At 42.2% G+C, this 21410-nt stretch overlaps 1 protein-coding gene and 1 long non-coding RNA gene across 40 annotated transcripts in view; one reads left to right on the plus strand and one right to left on the minus strand.

Annotated features, from left to right (window-relative positions):
- The window catches only part of RBFOX1 (RNA binding fox-1 homolog 1), a 2494239-nt gene that overhangs the window by 2077262 nt on the left and 395567 nt on the right, over positions 1-21410 (plus strand). For 2 of the 39 annotated variants that reach the window (XM_063655299.1, XM_063655305.1), the window contains exon 1: positions 8814-9109. The exons of 31 other annotated variants lie outside the window; for them this stretch is intronic. In XM_063655299.1, the coding sequence (XP_063511369.1) occupies positions 8966-9109 (144 nt within the window). In that variant the 5' untranslated portion in view covers positions 8814-8965. Of the gene's footprint in view, positions 1-8806; positions 9110-21410 lie in introns of those variants that run through there. 6 more of the 39 variants (XM_063655295.1, XM_063655289.1, XM_063655312.1 and 3 more) reach the window with 6 other exon arrangements.
- LOC129015075 (uncharacterized) lies at positions 1598-9561 on the minus strand. The gene is made up of 3 exons (XR_008494503.2): positions 9105-9561; positions 1909-1999; positions 1598-1756 (listed from the first exon to the last, which is right to left on the minus strand). It is a non-coding gene; the product is annotated as an uncharacterized LOC129015075 (long non-coding RNA).

Consider the following 21410-nt stretch of genomic DNA (forward strand, 5'->3'; position numbering starts at 1 on the left):
CAGGGACTGAAAATAAAAATACCTCATAATAATAGTTGCTATATATTGACTGGTTGCTAGACAATGGGCACCACTTTTATGACTTATATATATTACATGATTTTATCTTTCAACAACTTAGGAAGGAAAAGTATCATTATTCTTCTTAGAGAGAATGAAACTGAGGTTTTAAGAACTTGTATGTCAATAGACATATAATAGCAGCTGCAAAGGTATGATCCAGAGATAGATATTCCGACCAAGCAGCAAGACTCCAAAAGGTGTACTGCTCACTACAGGTGTGTACTCAGGGGAGTACACCTTTTGGAGTCTCACTGTTTGTGTTTGAGGCATACCCTCATATAAACCAGAAAGAGTTCCCAAATACCCCATCACAACTCCGTATTTCAGGTGGCCTTGAATGAGCAGGGCTGAGTCATTGAGGAACAAGAATAAACTCTGGTGATCCAACAAATTCAATTCATTTGACCTTTATTAAGCATCTCCTAAGTGAAAGGCATGCTGCTCTGTGGTTCAGGGAACTCAGAAATGAGAAGAGTATTTGGTTTGGTTTGCTGCAGTGAACCTGTGGGGGTAAAGAGAATAGTTATTCAAGCCTAAAGAGTGTAACTATTAATGGTTTTTTAGTCTCCTCGTGATAGCTAACAAGTATTGTTGATACTTGTTGTGCCAGTGCCTATGCTAAGAAGCACTTTACATTCATTATCTCGGTGGTTCCCAAATGCCGATCCACAGACTCATTGGATTCTGTAATGACATTTTCAACAGACTGCAGCTAAATGAGAAAATTAAGGGCAGTTTAGTGAAAATTTTAATAGACTTTAATCAATTTGAAGGACTGTTGTTTATTTTCAGATTATGTCCTTCTTTTTTTTTTGCATTTTGGTGTAAAATGCTGTTTCTTTTATTAAATGCTTATGATAGTAGACAGTGTATGTGAGTTTATGTGTGTATGTATGAATGTGCTACCTTGGCAAGAAATTTAAAAGGTGTTAATTTTCATGCAATCTCTTTACCGCTTTTAAACTTTTCTTGGAACTGTCCACGTAATTGAGGGCTAGGGGATAAGAAGTCTGAGAATCATTACAGTTCTGTAAGGGTGCTACCATTGGCCGCATTTTACAGATGAAAAAAACTAAGGCTTGGAATGGTTAGCTCACATGCTCATGTTCACAATAGCTTGCTAGTAGCAGAGCTTGAATTTAAACCAGTTTGTGTGTTTCTGTAGATGCAGAACACCTGCATGATGGGCATATGGCTGCTTTTGCTGCAATGAATAGGCTCCCTAGCCTGTCCCTGGCCATGGATGTGGGCCATGCAACCGTTTTCAGAGTCCCGGGACTCTTTGGGCCTTTCTCTGGCCTGCAGACTGAAATCCACAATAGCTTTAGACATTCATGGTGTTTCCTAGGAGCTAGTTTGCAGCAGTTCTGTTCCTCTACTTGCAGGAATGCAGGAGTTAAGAAGAGCCTAGCTTTGTGTCCCTTCCCTCTGCCCCTGAGTCCTGTGTTTCTGTTCACCCTCAAAAATGTGAGCAGTATAGGTATGTGTAAAAGTAAACGCAGACATCCTGCTGAGTGGCTTACAGCAGAACCTCATGTTGGGGGAAGAACTGGGTTGAAAGATCCCATTTTCCAAGCTTGCACTCCATGGGAGCCATAGTCAGTAGCCAGTGAAACGACAGGAGGAGAGACAAGGCTCAAGGGTGAAGGGAGAAGACACTGTCTGTACCTCCTGAGCTTTCTCTTCATTGTGCCTGCAGGGAAGAGGGAAGGCAGTTTGGGCCATGGCTTGTAGGAACAAAAAAGGACAAACTCATTTTCCACATCTTCCTGCTTTATATGCGAGGCTTGGTGTAAAGACAAACTACCCCACCCTGTGAGATGGGTAATTGAGAATCAGACATACCTGGGTTTGCAAATCAGTTGCATCCCTTATCTTCTCCAGAAACATATGCAGGTTTCCAACCTGGCAGTCTGTTTCTCAGCAGCCTTGGCACCTGAGGAAGGAAGGGGTAAGACGAGGATCTGGGTATTTTTATTTTGATTTCTGAGCAGATAAGCAGAAAACATTGTCCCTAAGAAGTTATGCTGTAAACGGATAAGAGATTCTGGGTTACTGAAATCCTGTATGGACGCTAAGGTGCTATGTAGCTTAGTCCATTCCCTTTTTTGTTGTGGATGTTAATTATCTAGAATATTGCAACTCAGTAGTGGCTTTAAGCAGGTTTTCATGTACTAGCCAGGGAAAGTTACCACCATTAAAAAAAATTATTCTTTAGGAACATGTAGCCTGGGGTCTTTATAATAACAACAGTCATAGTAGTAGTTGTAGTAGCAATGATAATAATATAACTGTTTCATTTTATTATAAAAGTAATACACAGACACATTCTTATTGTGAAAATCTAAGCAACATAAATCTGTACAGAGTAAAAATTGAAATCCCCCAATAGCCCCTCCTGTATTACCCTAGATCTAAAAGCATTTATTGGATTGATTTATATCTTTCCGGGCCCTTTTATATGCACTTCACATGACTGCATGTATGCCTATTTTATACACATGCATATGCACATACTTCTGTGGATGTCTATATGTATGCACACACATATTTTTAAAGAGTTGTGGAGTTTTGCTGTTTGTCTTGGTTTGATTTTTCACATGTGAAATTTTATTATATATATCCTGAAACTTCTTAGAGAATTTTCTTAAAGATTTTTCCAAGGAAAGACACACAGATGCCCCTCATTCTTTTTAACTGGTGCATTGCATGCATGTGCTATACCTTGTTTTATTTATCCCCTGTTTCCTCTATTGCTGTTTATTATAGTTGACCCTTCAGTAACATGGGGGTTAGAGGCATCAACCCCCCACAAAGTGGAAAATTTGTGTATAGCTTTTTTTTTTTTTTTTTTTTTTTTTTTGAGACAGACTCACTCTGTTGCCTAGGCTGGAGTGCAGTAGCATGATCTCAGCCTACTGCAACCTCCGCCTCCTGGGTTCAAGTGATTCTCATGCCTCAGCCTGCCAAGTAGCTGGGACTACAGATACGTGCCACTATGCCTGAGGGCTAATTTTTGTATGTTTGGTTGAGACAGGGTTTCACCATCTTGGCCAGTCTCGTCTTGAACTCCTGTCCTTAAGTGATCCACCCGCCTTGGCCTCCCGAAGTGCCGGGATTATAGGCGTGAGCCAACATGCCCAGCCCAAAATTTGTGTATAACTTTTGATTCCCCCAAAACTATGATTAGCCCACTATTGACTCGAAGCCAACAGTGGATTAAAACATATTTTGTATGTTATATGCATTATATATGTATTCCTACAATAAACTAAGCTAGGGTAAAGAAAATATTAAGAAAATCATAAGGAAGAGAAAACATATTTACTATTGATTAAGTGGAAGTGAATCATCATAAATGTCTTCATCCTTGTCATTTTACATGAGGTAGGCTGAGGAGGAGGAGAAGGATGAGGAAGACAAGGGGTTGGTCTTGCTATCTCTGGGTCTCTCAGGTGGCAGAGAATTTGTGCATATGTGGTCCTGTATAGTTCAAATCTGTGTTGTTCACGGGTCAACTGTATTTGCTTTTACAGGCAATGCTGGAGTGAATATCCTGGTTTATGTATCACGTATCTAGCTCCAATATTTCAGCAGGACAGGTATCTAGAATTAGAATAGTTACTTTGAAAGATGTGCATATTTTAGATTTTGATAGTGAGCACCAAAATGTTAATATCATCTCCAGGACTATACCAGTTTTGACTCCCACCATCTGCGTTTCAGGTTACCCATTTCTCCACAGTGATGTCAAATCTATATATTATTGGTAGGCATTTTATTCATTTAATTATTTGATTTTATTTGTTAACTGATGTCAGCCTTTTCGGCAAAAGATGACCGTAAACTGTTCTAAACCACCAATGTGATTTTGAAAAGAGCATTTGTAGTGGGAGCTAGTTGTGAACTGGGTATTGCCTGCACTTGTATTTCTGCTCTTGGAAGCGTGGTTTATTTTTAGTCCTGGACTCACTGACAACCCACACCCAAGCTAGAAAGCTAGAGGAGTTTGAGGGTCCTTTACACAGAGGCAGGCTCTAATCTCGATCCTGTCATTACATGCAAAGCAATTGCTGCTGAATGGTTGGAATTGGTTCTGCCTGGGACGAAGCCCTTTACTCTGAAAAAGGAGCGCTGTGCTCATTTGAGCGCTGCCAAAATCCTGGACCCTCCAACTCAGTGTGGAGTGATCGTGCTTTTGCCTAGAGAAACTGTGTCTGAGAAAAGGAGCTTCTGCAAAATACAGCTCAGAGGGACCATCAGGGGCTGAGACATTCTAGAGGCCAACAGGCCAGCTTAATGTCTACGTTAGAAGCGCCAAACTTCTCACCGCTACCCCTGGTAGATTGACCCAAGAGAACTCCAGAATTCATGTAGACATGCTCCTCAGTTTACAATGGGGTTATGTCCTAATAAACCCATTGTAAGTTGAAAATATCATAAGTAGAAAGTATGTTTTCGACATAGGATATTTTCACCTTACCATGGATTTATCCAGATGTGACCCCATTGCAAGTCAGGGACCATCTGTATTAAACAAATCTGAGGCTTAGGCAATAAGATTGGAAGGAGCGGGATGCAAGGGGGGCTTTCTTGAAGCTGAAACTGCATTTTTTCAGAGCAAGTGTACTTTTTAGGTAGATTTCACTGCTGTCTCCCTTACCCTGGTTTCCCTAATTCCCTGATCTTGATGTTGCCTGTTACGCTTCCCACAGCACTCACCACCATCTATTGTACTGTACTTATTTCTTCTCTGTATTATTTACTTTCTGCCACCCCTTCCCCACCCACTAGAGTGTAAACTGTCTAATGTCAGGGACCTTTGTTTGTCCGGCCCCACTGATGCAGACCTGGGGGCTAGAACAGTGCCTGGAATGAGATCAGCATTAACTAAATATGATTCAGGTGTTCGAACAAGCCAGCGACTCAAAGTGCTTTTGATACAGATAAATAATAAAGTTTTCTAAAGATACCTTCATGCTCACTTTAATGAAGATGGAGACTATATTGTCGCCCACATTAAATTTGGTAGTGAAAGTAAAATATTTCTAAGTCACACCTTGACATTGCCACTGAGCTAACCCCAGTATAGATGATTACACTGAAGTTCAAGTCCTTCTTTCTGTCTAACTGGAGTCTTTCTTGCTCTGAGGTATGGCAACTCTTATAGAAAGTATTTTTTTTTTTTTAGTGGAATGTCTGCTATTTTAACAGCCTTGGGAAGTTATAATAAATAGTTAAGAAAATGAGAAAAGAAAAAAATGTTTTCCATTCTTCTTTTAAATTGCTGGCAAAGTTGGGGGAAGAAAAAAAGTTACAATATTATTTTATGAGTCAAATTAAAACTTGGGTAGTTGCCTTCTGCCTAAGGAAGTTTCATTTGAAGATGACATTATTCATTGCCAATTTTCCTGCACTTTTTCAGCTTCCTGTGGGGTATGTATAAGCATTCCATTAAGGGTCTTTGTAGCAGAAATGCAGGCAGGGTGGCCCTTGAATGCATATGAACCCATGTGATGTTGAATGCCCAGAATTTTTTTTGTGGAGAGATAAGAGTATTTTCTTTCCCCACTTCTCCCATTTATTGATGTTGAAGAATCATGCCAGAGCTAGTGGTCTTGATATGGCTCTTTCTCAGTCTCTGTTGAGATGGAATTCAAATTTGCTATCCCCAGATGCTGTTTAAAAGGCTGGCAAAGTGTTGTCATCAAGTGAGCAATGGTTGTGGATATGATGCTACCATTTGATTTGGGGTCATTTGATGTCCTATTCCTGATTAAGGAGCACTGATGTTATCAATGGGAAAGTATTCCTCTGGGCTCCTTAATATAGTTGCAGTGTTTATGGGAAGGGGACTTGTCCCCGTGTGTGATTGTGTTTGCATGCACTGGTGGAGAGATGTTCAGGTTTAGTTATCCAGAGAACAGAGCCCGACTCCAAATAATTTTGATGTGGATTTAGGTCTGGTTCTCATGTTGTACTTAGCAGATCTTCAGTGTGTCTGACTGTGAAAACTTAAGTTTAAGGGAAAGGCTGAGCCGTTATTGCAAGATGGATCTGTGGGGATCTAATCACCACTGAGGGGTTCCAACTTTGGGGAGAAAACGGACTGGAAAATCTGTATTGCCTCAGTTCAGCCAAGAGCATTTATTGGATCTTTACATAATGTATTTGTTTTTCATTAAACCATTCAGATAAAGTCTTATTAAAGTGCCATGTATTATTTATCATGTTTCTTATGAAAATGAGCTGAAGGAAAAAATTCTCTCCTCTTCTTGGGGTATTTACAGGCTTTTCTAATGCCAGCAAGAGAAAAAATAAAATAAAATAAAGGAAAGCAGTGCGAACCCGTCAGTACGAGAGATTGCTTGAGGCAACAGTAAAGAATGGGAAAGGAAGAGTGAGGATTGGAAAGGTAGAATGGTTGGCCTTTTATTCCATTTGTGTTCTGTGGAGTGACTTTCTCTTTAGTTTTGTGAATGCAAAAATAAATAAATAAAGGCAGGTAGGAAGTAAGAGAAGAAAAGAGGGAATTCTTGTATTTGTTAATCAAAGCTTGTCCCATGAATGTGACTTCTGATGCAACACACAGCAAAGGTTTTTCAAACTAACCACTGCCAGCACCCCCCAATAAAAGCAGTACAGAATACCAGCCTCCACTTTCCCAATCCCCTGGATGAACTTCTGCCTAGGGCTAAAGGGTTAAACATGCTACTGTGTCCCTGATAAATTGATGGGATGTGTAAGCCCCAGAGAGGTTGGAGGCACTGGTTTTGCAAGATGAAAAGTAGAAAGAAACAGCGGGTTGGGGCCTAGTGTTAGGCAGAGTGAAGACTTTATAGTTATTTCAAACAGAACGACAACAAAAATAGAGCCGTGGGATAATTAGTTTTCTTTTCTTCAGAAAGCATTTTGATTAGCCTGCAAAGTGAGTTGTGCCTTGCGAGCTGATGGCTGGGTTCAGAGCCTTCATTTGGCTGAGGATGTCAGGGTGAGCCCTGAGGAGGAGGGGATATTTGGGATGTCCCTGGTGGTCAGTTCCAGGGTTCTGCTCCAAATATTCTTTTGTGAGACAGCCCCCATCCCCTCTCAGGTACAGTTCCGTCCTGCAGGTCAGTAAGAAGCTGTCAGCAAGGTTTCTTTCAGGAAGCCCAACAATCAAAAAAGCTGCTTTTTAGACAGCTGATCTCTTGGTCTGAAAACAAACAACAAAAAAAAGAAAATCCAATCACTGGGTCAAAATCTATATTTTAAAAAATATGGCTACTATTCCTGATCACGATTTTATTGCTGCCAAGAATGCAAGAATGTGCTTTTTTTTTTTTCCTGTGAGGACCAAGGACGAGTTAGTCTTAATATTTTCTTTTGATTTGCAGATCACATCCTATTTTATTGCATAAAGACTAACGAAATCTACTAATGAATAATTATTACTTCATAAAATAAAGGGGAGGGGAGACCCGCTTGCAAGAGCAGAATGTTAATTTGGCCAAGGAGGGCTGGACAGGCAAGAATAAAAAAATAAATAAATAAATAAACCATTGTAATTTGCTCCCTGCAGCCGACGGAGTAATCTCTTATCAGACACGGACTTCCCTACCCTGTGCATTTATAATTTGAGAGGAGCGGGTGTTCTGGGTTGGGAGAAGCCCCCTTCCAGTCGCCCTGAGCTGGCACGTTAGTCCAACAGGCTTGATTTCCACGCCAGCCTGGGTGGTTGCTCTCATTGAACAGCTCAGGGGCTGGTTCGCTGTGCTCGGGGCTGCCTGCCCAACCAAGGCGAGGCACAAGGCGAAAGCTGCGCCCCAAACGCCCGGGGGTGCATCGGCGCTTCGGTGCTCTGCTGGGGGGCGCAGAAACCTCCTCCCCTACCTCAGCCCGAGCTCCCTCCTGCCCCCAGCCCCTAACGTCTCAGCACTCCACCTCCTGAGGAGGGGAAATCCCTTTTCTGTGTTTATTTGGCAAGGAATCTGGCAAACGCACCGCCACCAACATCTACCACTGTGGGTCCCAGCTGGGCCATCGCGCTAATTGTCCAGCTCGCCTGATGCCGGGCACGCGGGGCGCTCGCTCGCCTGCTCACCGGCAGAGGGTTTTAGCAGACCCAATTTAAATTTTGGTGAGTGTTTTTTTTAAAACAAAAAATAATAAAAAATTTAAAAAAAAAGCAAAGGGGAGGGAAGGAAAAAAAAAATCTTTCCCCTGGACCCATTTGACAAATGAGGAGACAGACAGCATCAGGACCAACGGAGTGAGCTTCAGTGTGAGTCAAAACCTGTCTTCCTCTCTTTCTCTCAATCTCTCTCTCTCCCTCTCTTTAGCCTCCCTCTCTCTCTCTTTCTCTCTCTCCCCTCCCTCTCTCCCTCTCTCCCTCCATCCCACCCCTTCCTCCCCTCCCTCCCCTCTCTCCCCTCCCTCCCTCCCTCCCTCTCGCTATCCTTGCCCCCCTCCCATTCAGCCTCTTCGAGAGGGCAGCACATCCCCTGCACCTTCCAGAGAAGTTCCCTCTGCCGATTCTCGTGTCACCTTCACAGGGGTATGGGGTGGGGGGCCCCTTCCACTTTCCGGGGTATCAAAAAGCAGGCCCAACAACCCAGAAAAGCCAGACGACCACGCGAAGGGAACCAACTAGTTTCCAGGTCCCCGCAAGTGTTTTAGTTGGAGGCAGAGGAACGCCGGGATCTAGCACATCCCCAGGCAGGGAGAGCCAGGGAGGAGGGACCGGCGGGGTGCGGTGGGGGGAGGGAGGAAGAGAGAGGGGGAGAGAGACAGAGAGAGAGAGAGAGAGAGAGAGAGAGAGAGAGAGACAGCGCGAGCCACCGGTCGTTGACTTAAATAACCAGCAAAATTAAAAAAGAAAAAAAAAAAATTGTAGCGCCCAGGCAGAGAGCAACGTGATTGCATGCGAGCGTCCCCACTCGGGCTCGGCGGGCGCCAGAGAGACATGATGCAGCATCCTCTGACGGGGGCCACCTGCGTGGCGCTCCCCAACGTGGGCATGTGTCCCCAGCTTTCGTGTGCCTTGACTTTTATGTACTTACAGCAGGTAAGGCGCGCGTCTGCCCTCGGTGGCTGCTTTCCTGGGGCTCGGCCAGATGGGTCCCCGTGCGTACTGGGCTGCGCTTCGGTGCCTTATGGAGGTTCTGAGGAGGGGGCTCCCGCGTTGCGATGGAAAGGGTGGATGGAAGCCTCCTGCTCTCTGTGGAGCCCGGGCACCTCGCGCTGGGATGTTTCTGCACCTGTCTGAATACTTTAAAACCGCCTGATGCCCAGCCGGGGCTCCGGGAGTTTGAAATGGAAAACTGCCTTTTCCTTGCTACCATCTTCCTTGTGTCGGTGCCTTTCGTAGTGATCTGAGTCTAAGAGCCCTTTGATGCTAAGAGTTTGAATCTTTGTGGAGGCATTCCAGTGCCTGTAGTGTTAATTCAGCTGATTTAATAGAGAGTGGAAAGGAGAAGTGTGTGGTGTGCGGTGTGTGTGTGTGTGTGTGTTTTCCTAAGTTTGTGTGGTGCTATATTCGGTCCGCATGGGATCGGAGCATTTGAATTTCTGGAGTGTGTCAGCCTCAGTCTGCCTTCAAACTCAGTAGCAATGCTGTGATGAAGGTGAGCTATTTAGGATATTGTCTTTTTTGGCATGTGTAAGGGTGTGTGTGTTGGGGGGGGGGGTGTTTCTCCCTTTCACTTCTCCTTAGTGGTCTTGCTGAGGGAGTCTGTGTTTGCTTTATTTTCCATTCATTGTACACATTTCAGCCTTTTGACACCTCACTCTCTGTCTTTCTCAGGGTGTTTCCTTGGGACCCTCTCTGCTCTGTCATTCTTTCTTTATTGGAAGGGTTGCTTCCTGAGTTGGTTCCTGGGCTTGGGAAATAGCTCAACACTGCCCTTGTAGGGTAACAGGCCAGCTGTCTGTCATTGGGCAGGGGCTGTGGATATGAACTGAAGGGCTAGAAGGGGTTTTGTCATGCAGATGAAAATCCTTTCCCCCTCCCAGGATCTCCATCCTTTTCTATGAAGATTTACAGTGATTATACTCATTTTATCTGTTTTTCCATGGACTCACTTCAAGAGTACCATTTGTTAACATGAGTGTGTGAACAGAACTTTCTATGCAAGAGTTGAGAGTGGCCCTCTTCCCCAAGAACCTCAATTTCAACCTATGTTAAAGGAATATATATTTTTATAAAATGTCAGGATTCTGTTTTGAACATTTGGGGGATTTTCTATCAAGTTGGTTGCCTCCAGAAAATATTTCTTAGGTGTATTTTCTGTTGCACGTCTTTTTGAGAACAGTCTTAAAAAAATCTTGGGAACCAATTTGTTCTTTTAAATATTATTTTATTACATTCATTATTGAGTAAATCGTGCCAGAAAACATTTCCCAAGAGAGTATTGATAATGTATTATATGCTTCATCTTCCACAGTTTCTGTGCCTTTGCTGTGGGTGTGTGTATAAATGTGTATGTGCGTGTGCATTTTATACCAGTTATTTCCACCAGAAGAAAATTCTAATGAGCATTTCTATAGATGCTAAGCCTCAGTTGGATTTATCAAATTATTACTGAGTTGATCTTTTGCCTTTTACATTTACTTCTTTCGTATTATTTATTAAACAATTTGAATATCATTTACCTAGCAAGTAGAATGCTATAGGTACCCAATGTTCTCTGTTCCTTTGTGTGGTGTTGTTGGTGTTTTTTTCAAAAATACATCCATGTTTCTGCCTTCTAGATTATTAAATTGGCTTACTCATTTGGGCACAACTTAGGAAAGAAGATAGTGACTTTGAGTGAGAGGTTGTTCTTGCCATGAGAAGAACAAACATATAAGATAAACACAAAGGTTCTCAGCATCTTCCAGGCAGTCTCTCCCACGAGGAAAAACACCCCTGCTCTGGAAAGGGGAGGCTTGAAGAAAACGTTGGCAGCCACAACAAATATTTAGAAGTGACTAAATCAGCATCATGGTTCCATATGAAGATAGATGGAGGGTGGATTTTGAAATGTGCTTTGGAATGCATCTCCCCCTCCCCTGAAAGGACTTGCAATGCTATCTGTGAAAGTGTTTATAATGTGATACTATGATATAATGTGGGAATGGTGTGCGTGTGTGTGTGTGTGTGTGTGTGTGTGTGTGTGTGTATTTTCTCTGAGCTTCACTGAATACCTGAAGTATAATAAAGGCAGTCATTTATTTTTGCCTGCCTCATTCAGAATTAGGTTTTCTAGCCCTTCCCGGAAGCTCACCGCTAGGGTGGAAGTGATATACCTGGAGTCATCTCTCCTGGCCATTACTGTCATGATAGTTTGTTTAAAAGTCACAAGTCACTTATTTTTTTTAGCAATCCAGACAATCGGTAGATTAAGAGTGTGAAATAGTTTAATCTCCACATACTACTTATCGATATGATTTATGTATCTTGTACCCAGACACCACTACTATATTTTTTATCTGCCTTTAATCTGTAGCTATTATTGGATCTCTAGCTAATTTTGGTGGACAGAAGGCTAATCTTTGATCTCAAAGTAAATTGATCAAATGGATGAATCAGGCAACATTTATGATAAGTAACACTTTCACTGAAAACAATTTTATTTTATAATTGTTTAGAAATAAACATAATTCAGAAGTCTTTGTCATTGAGATCACCAATTACATAAGAAAGTAATCAACCCACATTGATCTTATTTTGGAGCATTTATTATTCTGTTTTATAAATCCACAAACTCTGATCAGGGGCCATCGAGTCTTCCCTGAAGTATATTTTTCTGGAATGCAGTTTCATATGGTTATTTCTTATCCAATAGCTAAGGAAAATGACTTCATCAAATGCTTTCTTTGTCTCAGCATGAACATCCAAGCTTTCCTCCTAAAATCTCACAGATTTATCCATAAGACAACTCATAAAAACAAAAATCAGTTGGGGTGCCTCAGCATCGGAGTCTACTCTGAATGGCCAAGTGTAAGTGACAACATATCACTTTTGCCACAAATAATTTATTTACTTAGGCCAATGAAGAAACAACTTTGATGTTTATGTTATTTGACTTATCCTGTTTCACTTATTTATATGTCCCAATAACTTTTATCTAGATAAGTGTTTACTTACAGCTACGATTTCTTTTCTTTTCTCCTTCTCCTCTTTTTTCCTCCACATCCAAGATGTTACTACAGTTTAGAGCTGCAAGGTCAGATAATGCTAAATAGTCCTTTTGGTGTCTAGATATCAGACCCAGTGATGTACTCACATAGGAACACACAAATATGTATACATACACACAGACACATATACACACACACCTCGTGTAGAGCATATATTTTGTGGTCGTCAACCACTTTCAGATGGAACGGACATGTAGTCCTTGGAGCAATTGGCTTCAATCTTGCTGTCCAGGGAAAGTCCGTGCCTCAATCTCCTTTCTTGATGCACTGCAGTGGCTTCATGCTGTGTCTTCTTTGATGGTGAATCTTCTTGAAGCTGAACTTCGAACTCACATATCCCCAATACAGAATCTTCCACGTTCCAAAGTAAGTACTCATGGAACCATTCTTGCTTTGAGGAATAATTCTGAATACAATTCCACATTAGGGGGTTTGCAGCAAGCTAGGTCAAAAGAGAACCTATTTTGTTTTCCTGACAGAGAAGAAATAGAAAACAGCCACACACACACACGCATGTACACACAGGACACAGAAATCTAGAGATGGTTTATTTCCATTCTAAGTAACAGAGGGCAAACCTCACAGCACCCATCTCATGGTAAGGTATGGTGAGGCAACAGACAGGATGGATGATGAGATTCATTTTCTGATGCAAACTGCATGTCACATTCCACCCAGAGCTTTTTTTTTTTTTCCCACTGAGTTTAATGCCCTGAAAGAGGGTCAGTAGCATATTAACTTAATTTTCTCTGTTCTTACACCACCATCAGTGTCTCTCAGTACTATTCTAAGAAAGCTGCTCATCTGTCAAGCCCTATCCACTGAGAACCTTTTTATCAGCCTAAATTTAAAAATACGTCAAATGCTTAAAATCCACATTAGAGGGGGGAGAAAAGAGCCTCTAAAGTGGTCCATGCCACTGTCAATATTCGAAGATTGGTAATTTTTCCCACTTAATGATGATCCATGTGGTTTGTTTTAAGTAGTGAAGTGGTTTGTACAAAGGGTAATTCCCAGTAAATGAAGCCATTGCTCACTGTGGACATCTTCAGATCGAAAGCAATTGAACTGAAACCTGCATATCAACCCTTTCTGTCTTTAATTAGAAAGCGATTCTCAGTGCAGAGAATCACCTGGGGAAGATGGGCTCTCGCACGAAGGCTGCAGGCGTTGGGGAGGGTGGCCCCATGCACCAGCCACGGTTATAAATTTTGGAAACATTAGGTAGGTCATAACAATTATGACTGTGTAGAAAAGTTCAATTCTCATTGCAGTTACTTACCTTGTGTTACTCTAGCTGATGATTTATAGGGGGCCAAATGGAATTTATCACATTCTTTCTTTTTGGCTTAATCCCATGTTGATTTATTAGATAGTGCTGTGGATTGGGGGTGGTCGATAGTGTCAATAACGCAGAAAAGAATTAGGATAGATTAGCTTCATGTCTGAATTGTTTAAAGGAATTTAAGTGGCTGGAATGAGCACATTTCCAGGCCCAGGTGGCTGCCTGATAGAAGAAAGGTCCCTCAGTCTCTTTCTAGAGGGATGACTTACGTCGTAAATTGGTTAACCAATCTTTCTTGTTTCTCTGATCTTTTCCAATTAAGAGAAGGCATGAAATGTTAGGCTGTTATCAGCCAGGTAAGGCCCACGTTTCAGGTGAGCTGGGGGTCATCTGTGCTTCTCGCCTTTGGGGAACCTGTGGAGAGCCGTGTGTTGTGGACATGGACTGCAGGGCCACCTGGGCTGCCTCTGCTTTAAAATTACTTAATCCAACAGTCACTTCTGAAAATTGTAAGCATCTGTTCATCCGCAGACCAAAGCCTTGGGCCATTCGCCTGCTCTGCCTGCCATTTCGAGGCAGTTTCTGTGTCAGAACATGCAACTGGCCACTCCTGCCTTTGCCCGCCTGGAGAAAGTCCGTGTTATTAGTGCTCACCCACCATCTGTTTTCCTTACAGCTGACCCTTGAGTAATTCTCCAGTAGCTGATGGACTAAGGGTAGACAGTCTTTTTTAGGGTTTCCTGATTCATTTAACCAGGTTCTCTGCCCCAAGAGGAAACCTAATGCTTGTTTATTCATATTGGCCGGGTATAAACAGTGTAGTTTGTCAGGCAAATAATAGTCCTGTGGAAGGGAAAGAAATTGCAGCATTGTAAACAAAATCAGGTTGCTGACTCTGTGCCTAAGGGGGCTGGGTGATGAGCAGGACATGTCATCCCTCGAATGAAGCAGAACTGACAAGTGTGGGCGTAATTGCCCCATCTGCAGAGACCTTTTTAATGGACGGGGAGAGGTGTCCCAGTGTGCTGTTTAATTCAATTAAGAAAAGCAAAGAAAGTTCCATTCATCAATAAAGTTTCCTATTGCCGGATGCTGCCCAAGAGAACTCTGCCGGGCTGAGCGTTGGCCTGTGGCTGTTAGCATGATGCAGCTTGCCTCACCCAGCCCTATTGAGGGCGGCTGTGTCAGATAGGGTCAGCTCTCAGGCACAATGGCTCAGAAGAGCCCTGGCCCCAGCCCTTTAACCATGCTGAATACAGGCGAGCTAGCGAAATGAGCAATGGACCCGCAGGCCGCCTCTGCTGGGAGACACAGCTGGCCAGGGTTTTCTCTGAAGGATGCTGAAATTCAGTTCCTGAGCCTGGCATATGATTAGGAAAGAGCTTGTGTGGTTGGAATGTCCTGGCTCCTGAGAGGGTTTGGCGAAAGAAGGCTTTTCACTGCTGTTTCTGATCTTCCTGTCATGCTATAGCCCTGACTGATTGATTCTGGCTAAAAAAGAGCCAGAATTTGGAACCAGGGTTGGTGGGGAGGAGGTAGAGAGACGGAGAAGATGTTGATCAAAACTGTAAAAACTGACGTTAACTGTGGAGCACCCAGAGTCCTCTTGGTATGTTTTATCAAAACTTCATCAAGGGGCATACTTAATAACATGGAAATAATTGTTGTGGTCCAGTATTTCTCAAACTTCAGACATTCAGGCACCACTTCCTAAGCCCTGCCAATCTACCCATTACCAGAGTTGATATCTACTTAATATTTTTGAAAATTAACTTATATATTAAACATAGACTTGCCCAAACCAAATAAAACATAGTCACTGAATCACACCTGTGATCACACTTTCCCAGCATACATGGAACTAAATGTGTATTCATTCACCTGTCCATCCACCCATTCCATGTTGATAGAACTCCTGATAGGTTTATGGAACTCCAGCTGCCCTTCTAGACTCTCCCAGGGAGCAAAGCAAAGGCCCCTGTCCTCACAGATAGTCTGTTACGTTGTTCATCTCTTTGCCATCTTGTCAACCATGCATGCAGTACAACACTTTGGAAAACTTCCGCTTGGCCTGCTGGATTGCCTGGGAATCCTCTGCCATGTCTGGTCTGGAATTACTCATTCCCCTACCTTGACCCAATTTGCAAGGGGCAAGGCTAGAGTTAAGTTCTTTGTGATGCTTTTCTTTTTCCATCTGCCAGATCAGCAGCCAGTAGTGCACTATGAAGAAAAATGGCCATACATTCAACATCTACATCCCAAGGAGGGCTTTGAGATGATGGGGCTGGGACTGGGAAGCTACTGTGGTCCTTGGCACTCAGCCAAGCTGTAGCTGAAGAGCGGTCTTACCCTGTTTTGATCCTTTTCTTTATGTGTCTTGAAACAGAATCAAAATTAGGTGGTGGAACTGGAGTGGAAGGCATTCAGAAGGTTAATGTGTGTTCCCAGGGATGCAATGACTATTTTTTTCTCCTCTTTTGTAGCCATAGAACAAACTAGAAGCAACTGTAGGATTTAAGTGACTCCAATTTCCCAGGACTGATGAGTAAATGCATAAAAGGTTTAGTCTCGATGAGCCTTTTCTCTTTTTTTTGGCATTTGATGTTTGCTCAGTATTCACCTCAATGACTAGGTTTCCCTTATCAAAAACAGTAACAAATATTCCCGATTTTTGCTTTCCATAGATCAGCTTCCTCTTGCTTTGCCTGAATCCAGGCATGGGGCAAGCCCTGCTCCTATGGAAAGCTGAGAGCAATGTTGGTACCTAAACCCAGAAGGAACAGTGAGGTTTACACACTGCAGTAGCCAGCTGTCCATCTCAAGTGTCTCACAAAATTCAGATGAAAAACCCGGATCTATTTAGAGCCAGTTGGTGTCAGCCTCCCCAAAAGTACAGTTTTTTTTGAAAAACGATAGTGTTTCTGAAGTTGTATGTAGGACAGAAGTCATGAGCTGAACGCTTAATCCCAACTCTGTTATTCAATTAGCTGATCCAGCTGAATTGAGCAAGACACTTTTTTTTTTTTTTATTTGGGGACTTAATTGCTCCTTCAGAAAAACAGGGATTAGAATAAACATTTCATACGGTTCTTTGTGAGATTAAGTAAGATACAAATGGGAACACTTAGCTCAGTGTTTGGGGTGCAGTGAGCAGCCTATAGATGTTTGATAAAGAAATGAAGGAAGGGCCAGGTGCAGTGGCCCATGCCTGTAATCCCAGCACTTTAGGAGGCAGAGGCAGGTGGATCACTTGAGGTCAGGAGTTTGGGACCAGCCTGGCCTACATGGTGAAACTCTGTCTCTACTAAAAATACAAAAATTTTCTGAGTGTGGTGGAGCACACCTGTAATCCCAGCTATTTGGGAGGCTGAGGCAGGAGAATCACTTGAACCCAGGAGGCAGAGGTTGCAGTGAGCCGAGATTGCAGCATTGCACTCCAGCCTGGGCAACAAGAGTGAAACTCTGTCTCAACAGCAACAACAACAACAACAGCAATGAAACAAAGGAAGGCACTATGTTAAAGAAATGTAGGATTTGTTTATTGAAGCTGGACATAAACTTCTGTTTTCCATTTCTCTCAAATTAACATGATTAATGCACCCATGGCCTGCCAAGGACACAGACACAAGGGACTTGGGTGTCACTCTGGGTCTTCTTGGTTCCACTACCCTGTTTGGGAACTCTTCTCTTTCTTCCTCCAGTGAGCTGTCATTCCTGCTTGTGTTACTGGATTGTAATATGGCTACACAGCTCAATTAATGCTCAGTGTCAGGAAGAGGGAAAATAAAAATTGTCTTGCTCTTGTCAGTAGCGAAGTTATTTACTTTCAAAAGCTGACAGAATCACACTGCAGGGCCTTCATTTATTTCCATTCAGAACGTCATTGTTCTGTGATGCCAGAGACTTGGGCACACATTGAAGTTTATTCCCATAAGCTTTAATATGGCGGGGTCCTGCTAAGGTGTAGATCGTCACCCAGGAGAGTCTGGGAGAGTCTGGTGGGGCTCTCTGGGGGCCGCAGGGTACCTGGGTGCTTGGCACTGATGTCTGGGAGGGTACCCCAGTTTCAGGATGGACCGGGAAAGCTGACATGTGCCTTTTCATGCCCTGGATCTGTTCTAGGAGAGGCAGCGTGTTCCCCACTGCTGCTCTTCCTTCTGAAGCAAAGAAAGGGGTGTGGGACTCCTAGTTCCACATCACTCTTCATCCGGGCCACTCCTGGAATTTCTGGAAACACAAAACACCTCCTGAAAGTGGCTTTGCTTTGGATCTATCTATTGTCTCTGCTTAAACTCGTTGACAGGTTCTCACAACCAAATAATCTGTATAAAACTATGCAATTTTTTTTTGTTTGTTTGTTTGCTCTCTTTCTTTCTTCCTTTTCCCCCTAAGGGTTTGCAATGAGCAGTTAACACAGGAAGGGGTTGAGTGGAGAAATTGTCTTTTCTTCGTGGTGCAGTGGCAGAACCTTCCACTGGGGGTCTCCATTTAGAATACGTGACTCAGGATTCCTGAAGACTTTCTTTTTTCCTTTCTTTCTTTTTTTTTAATCTTTCTTTCTTTTTTTTTTTTTTAAGGCTCTTTGGTTCCGTTCAAAAAATGAGGCTTTTTTGGACAGCAGTAGGAGAGGCAGCTTGTAAGACCATTTAGGTAACGAGAGAAGCCAGCCTTCTTCCACAGTGATGTTCATAATAATAAAATAATTAAAATAATGAAATAATCAATAACTTTCATGGAGTGCTTTGTGACAGGCACACGACTAAGCACTTTTACATGGATTATCACATTTAATCCCCCACAAAAACCCTCCAGGGAGTTGAAATTAATGGCTTCATTTTTAGATGCAGAATCCAAGGCTTAGGTGGGAGAGCTGATATTTAAAACCAGACACTTTCGCCCTAGAACCGACACTTAGAACCACTATTCTGCACCATCCCTATGTCCTCCTCCTCACTGTGCCGGTCGGTGGCTGGTTCTGTATGATTTACAGAGAGACCTCTGCCAGGTTCTGCGATGGAAGAATAGCTCCAATTGATGGAGTGGGCCTCTTTTCCTCTAAAGGCAGGACTTGTCAAAAGAGGAAAGAGTTCAGGTGACCTGTCAACTTTGAAGCTCTTCCCAATTTTGTTTTTTTAAGTCATTACGATTTTGTTTAATGAATTGCAACAAACCATGAGGCTGTTGGCCTTAGGGAGGAGGGAGGGAGAGGGGAAAGAACGAGGCTGTGAGAATCATCAGCACTGAGAATGATGGAGTGTATTTCTCCGCAGCCAATTCCAATCCCCAAATCCCTGTTGTACTGAGGAGCTCTCCAACTAACAGAGGAAACGCAGTCACTGCCCGGCACCGTATTCATGATTTATACACCCCGCACCACTGCTTTTGTTCACTTGCGGGGCCTGGTCGTGTTCATAAAGGAATTTCAGGGAGTGGGGTCCTGCCTTGCCATGCTGTTTTGCTCAGTGCAGTGAAGACTGCTTCATAAATCAAAAGAATTTAGTGCTTTACAACCTTCCTGAGCTCTGAGATGGTGTGCGCCTGTGCGCGGTTGTGTATGTGTGTGTGTTTAATCAGATTCACTTAGAGACATTTTCATTGCCTTTCTATAAAGAATGAATGAAGAACGGGATGCGATCTGTCTTAGGTGTTTCAGGGCTGATTGGTTTGTTTCACAGTGGCATCATGGCCCTATTTGTTTCCCATTTGGTGTTTATGCTTTATGGTGTTGTCTGTGAAAATGGGCTGACACTCTTTTATTAGCATAAAGAGATGCAGATCACATTAGAATCCTCCGTCCTTCTATATCATCAAAAACAACAGGCAGGGGAGAGGGCGAGTTGACTGTAAGCGGAATCACCATTCGTTCACGATAAGTCAACAGGAGCTTGATGTGATCTTTAAACAATGGGGTTTTTGAGGCTTTTAAAAATGATTCTTTTTCAATTTTTCACTAAAAAAGAATGCTGCTTCATTTTGAACGTTATCGAGGACATTTATTTTCTGGATTGGGAATTCTGGATATAGGAAAGTTTCTTCTCTTGAGTAAACCATAGAAAGCTCTAATTTTAACCTCAGCTTTTATTTTTTTCCTAATTGGAAGAAAACAAATCATAACCTCATATATTTTATTTGTAGCCCTCAATCAATCAAGATACCAGCAGAGAAAAGTTCTATTTCTTTTTTTTTTTTAATGGATTGCACTTGCACTTGTGTTTTCTTAATTATATCATGCGTTTCATTTTGTGTGTGGTGATATTTCTTTCCCTATAGAACTGAGAACTGAAAACCAACAGAAGACAGAGTAGGAGTTTGAGGGGGTAAGACAGAATATTTAGAAAATTGGAATGATACTTTAAATATTCTAGTCAACAGTAATATTTTTGTCTATGATAAAATCTTGATTTTAGGAAATGCTCGAGTTAAAAAAGAAAGATACGTAAGGCTTTTAGAAAATAAACATGTCATTTTAGTAGAATTCTTAAATGAATACATGAAGGAATAAATGCAAAAACAAATGATTAAAGCCCTACTCTACCCTACCCCCACCCAAACCGGGGGCTTAAATTTCTCTTACAAATGTGAAAGTTTTAGCTATCTGGTTCTTATTAACATTTATGCTTATAATTTTTTTTTAACTGTCCAGTATGCTTGTCAGTAGTGATGAAATTGAAGCAAATATTCATTGTGGAAGATAGCCTTTTACAGTCTTCCTGAAAAGTGGAGAACAGAATATATATATATATATATATATGTAAATAAAGAACATTACACACATTTTTCATCATGGGAAATATGATACAGCATTGTGGACTCGGAAAGCAGGTGTCCAGCAAATGCAGTTTACATTTATATTGTACTGATTTTTGTATTTGTGTTTGTTCTCTATTATTTGAATCCGTGAGTGTCTCATTGTTTTTAATTATGTCTACATGGCACAAGACAGCAGTCAACATCTGCTCTATTGTTTACTTGGTTTACATTTATCTTTGATGGGTTACTAAACAATCTATTTTTCAAACCCCAAACAGAAGAAACCAGCCGAACCCATATTACAGCATTTTGTAAAGACCCATTATGCAATTAGCACTTGGGATTTGTGCAAAGCTGGTGATTCACCCAAACAAACATCCCTTTATTCTGATGGTTCTTCCTGGCTTTGTGAGAAATATCAGTTTCCAAAAAAATAAAATCACATTTCCTCTTTAATCATGTGGCGTGCCAAGAAGATTATGTGTTTATATGAGGGATGGATCCTTCACTTTGTGTATCAGAGAAAGATCAACTTTCCAAAATAATGATGTCTTTAATTCAAGGTAGCAGTTACTGTGTTACATAAGACAACTATCTGCTTACACATAGCAGACTTTTGAGAGTTACATGGTACTATCGGAGAAGAGAAATGCTATGTTTTTAACTGTTTGTATAATCTTCCTAACACTGCATGATCTGTTTACAAAAGCCATAGCTGGTCATCTGTTGCAAGGCATGTGAGGCCCAGAATGATTAAGTCACCTCAAATCTGATTATTTCACTGAAGTCGATGGTTAATAATTAATTTACTCACTCATTCATGCAGCACATCCTTATTTAGCCTCTGTCTCAGAGATTGGGTTGGTCATTGAAGGGACACAGACAAGGAAAGCAGGTCTGCTTTTCTTCGTGGAGGTTACAAGTCTGTGGGAGAGAGACAGGCCGTGAGCAAATGATCATCACATAACTGTGCCTTGCCAGGTGTGATAAATGCTCTGAAGGAAAAGAGTAGGAGTTGCATTCAGGGGTGAGGGAAGCTTTTTCTGAAGAAGTGACATCAAAGCTGAGATGGAGTGGGAGGTAGGCAAGGAGGTGGGGTCAGGGTAGAAGAGAGGATTCACACTAAGGCATAGAGTGTGTGTAGTGCCTA

The sequence above is a fragment of the Pongo pygmaeus genome, chromosome 18 (genome assembly GCF_028885625.2).
Source record: "Pongo pygmaeus isolate AG05252 chromosome 18, NHGRI_mPonPyg2-v2.0_pri, whole genome shotgun sequence".
Taxonomy (NCBI): domain Eukaryota; kingdom Metazoa; phylum Chordata; class Mammalia; order Primates; family Hominidae; genus Pongo; species Pongo pygmaeus.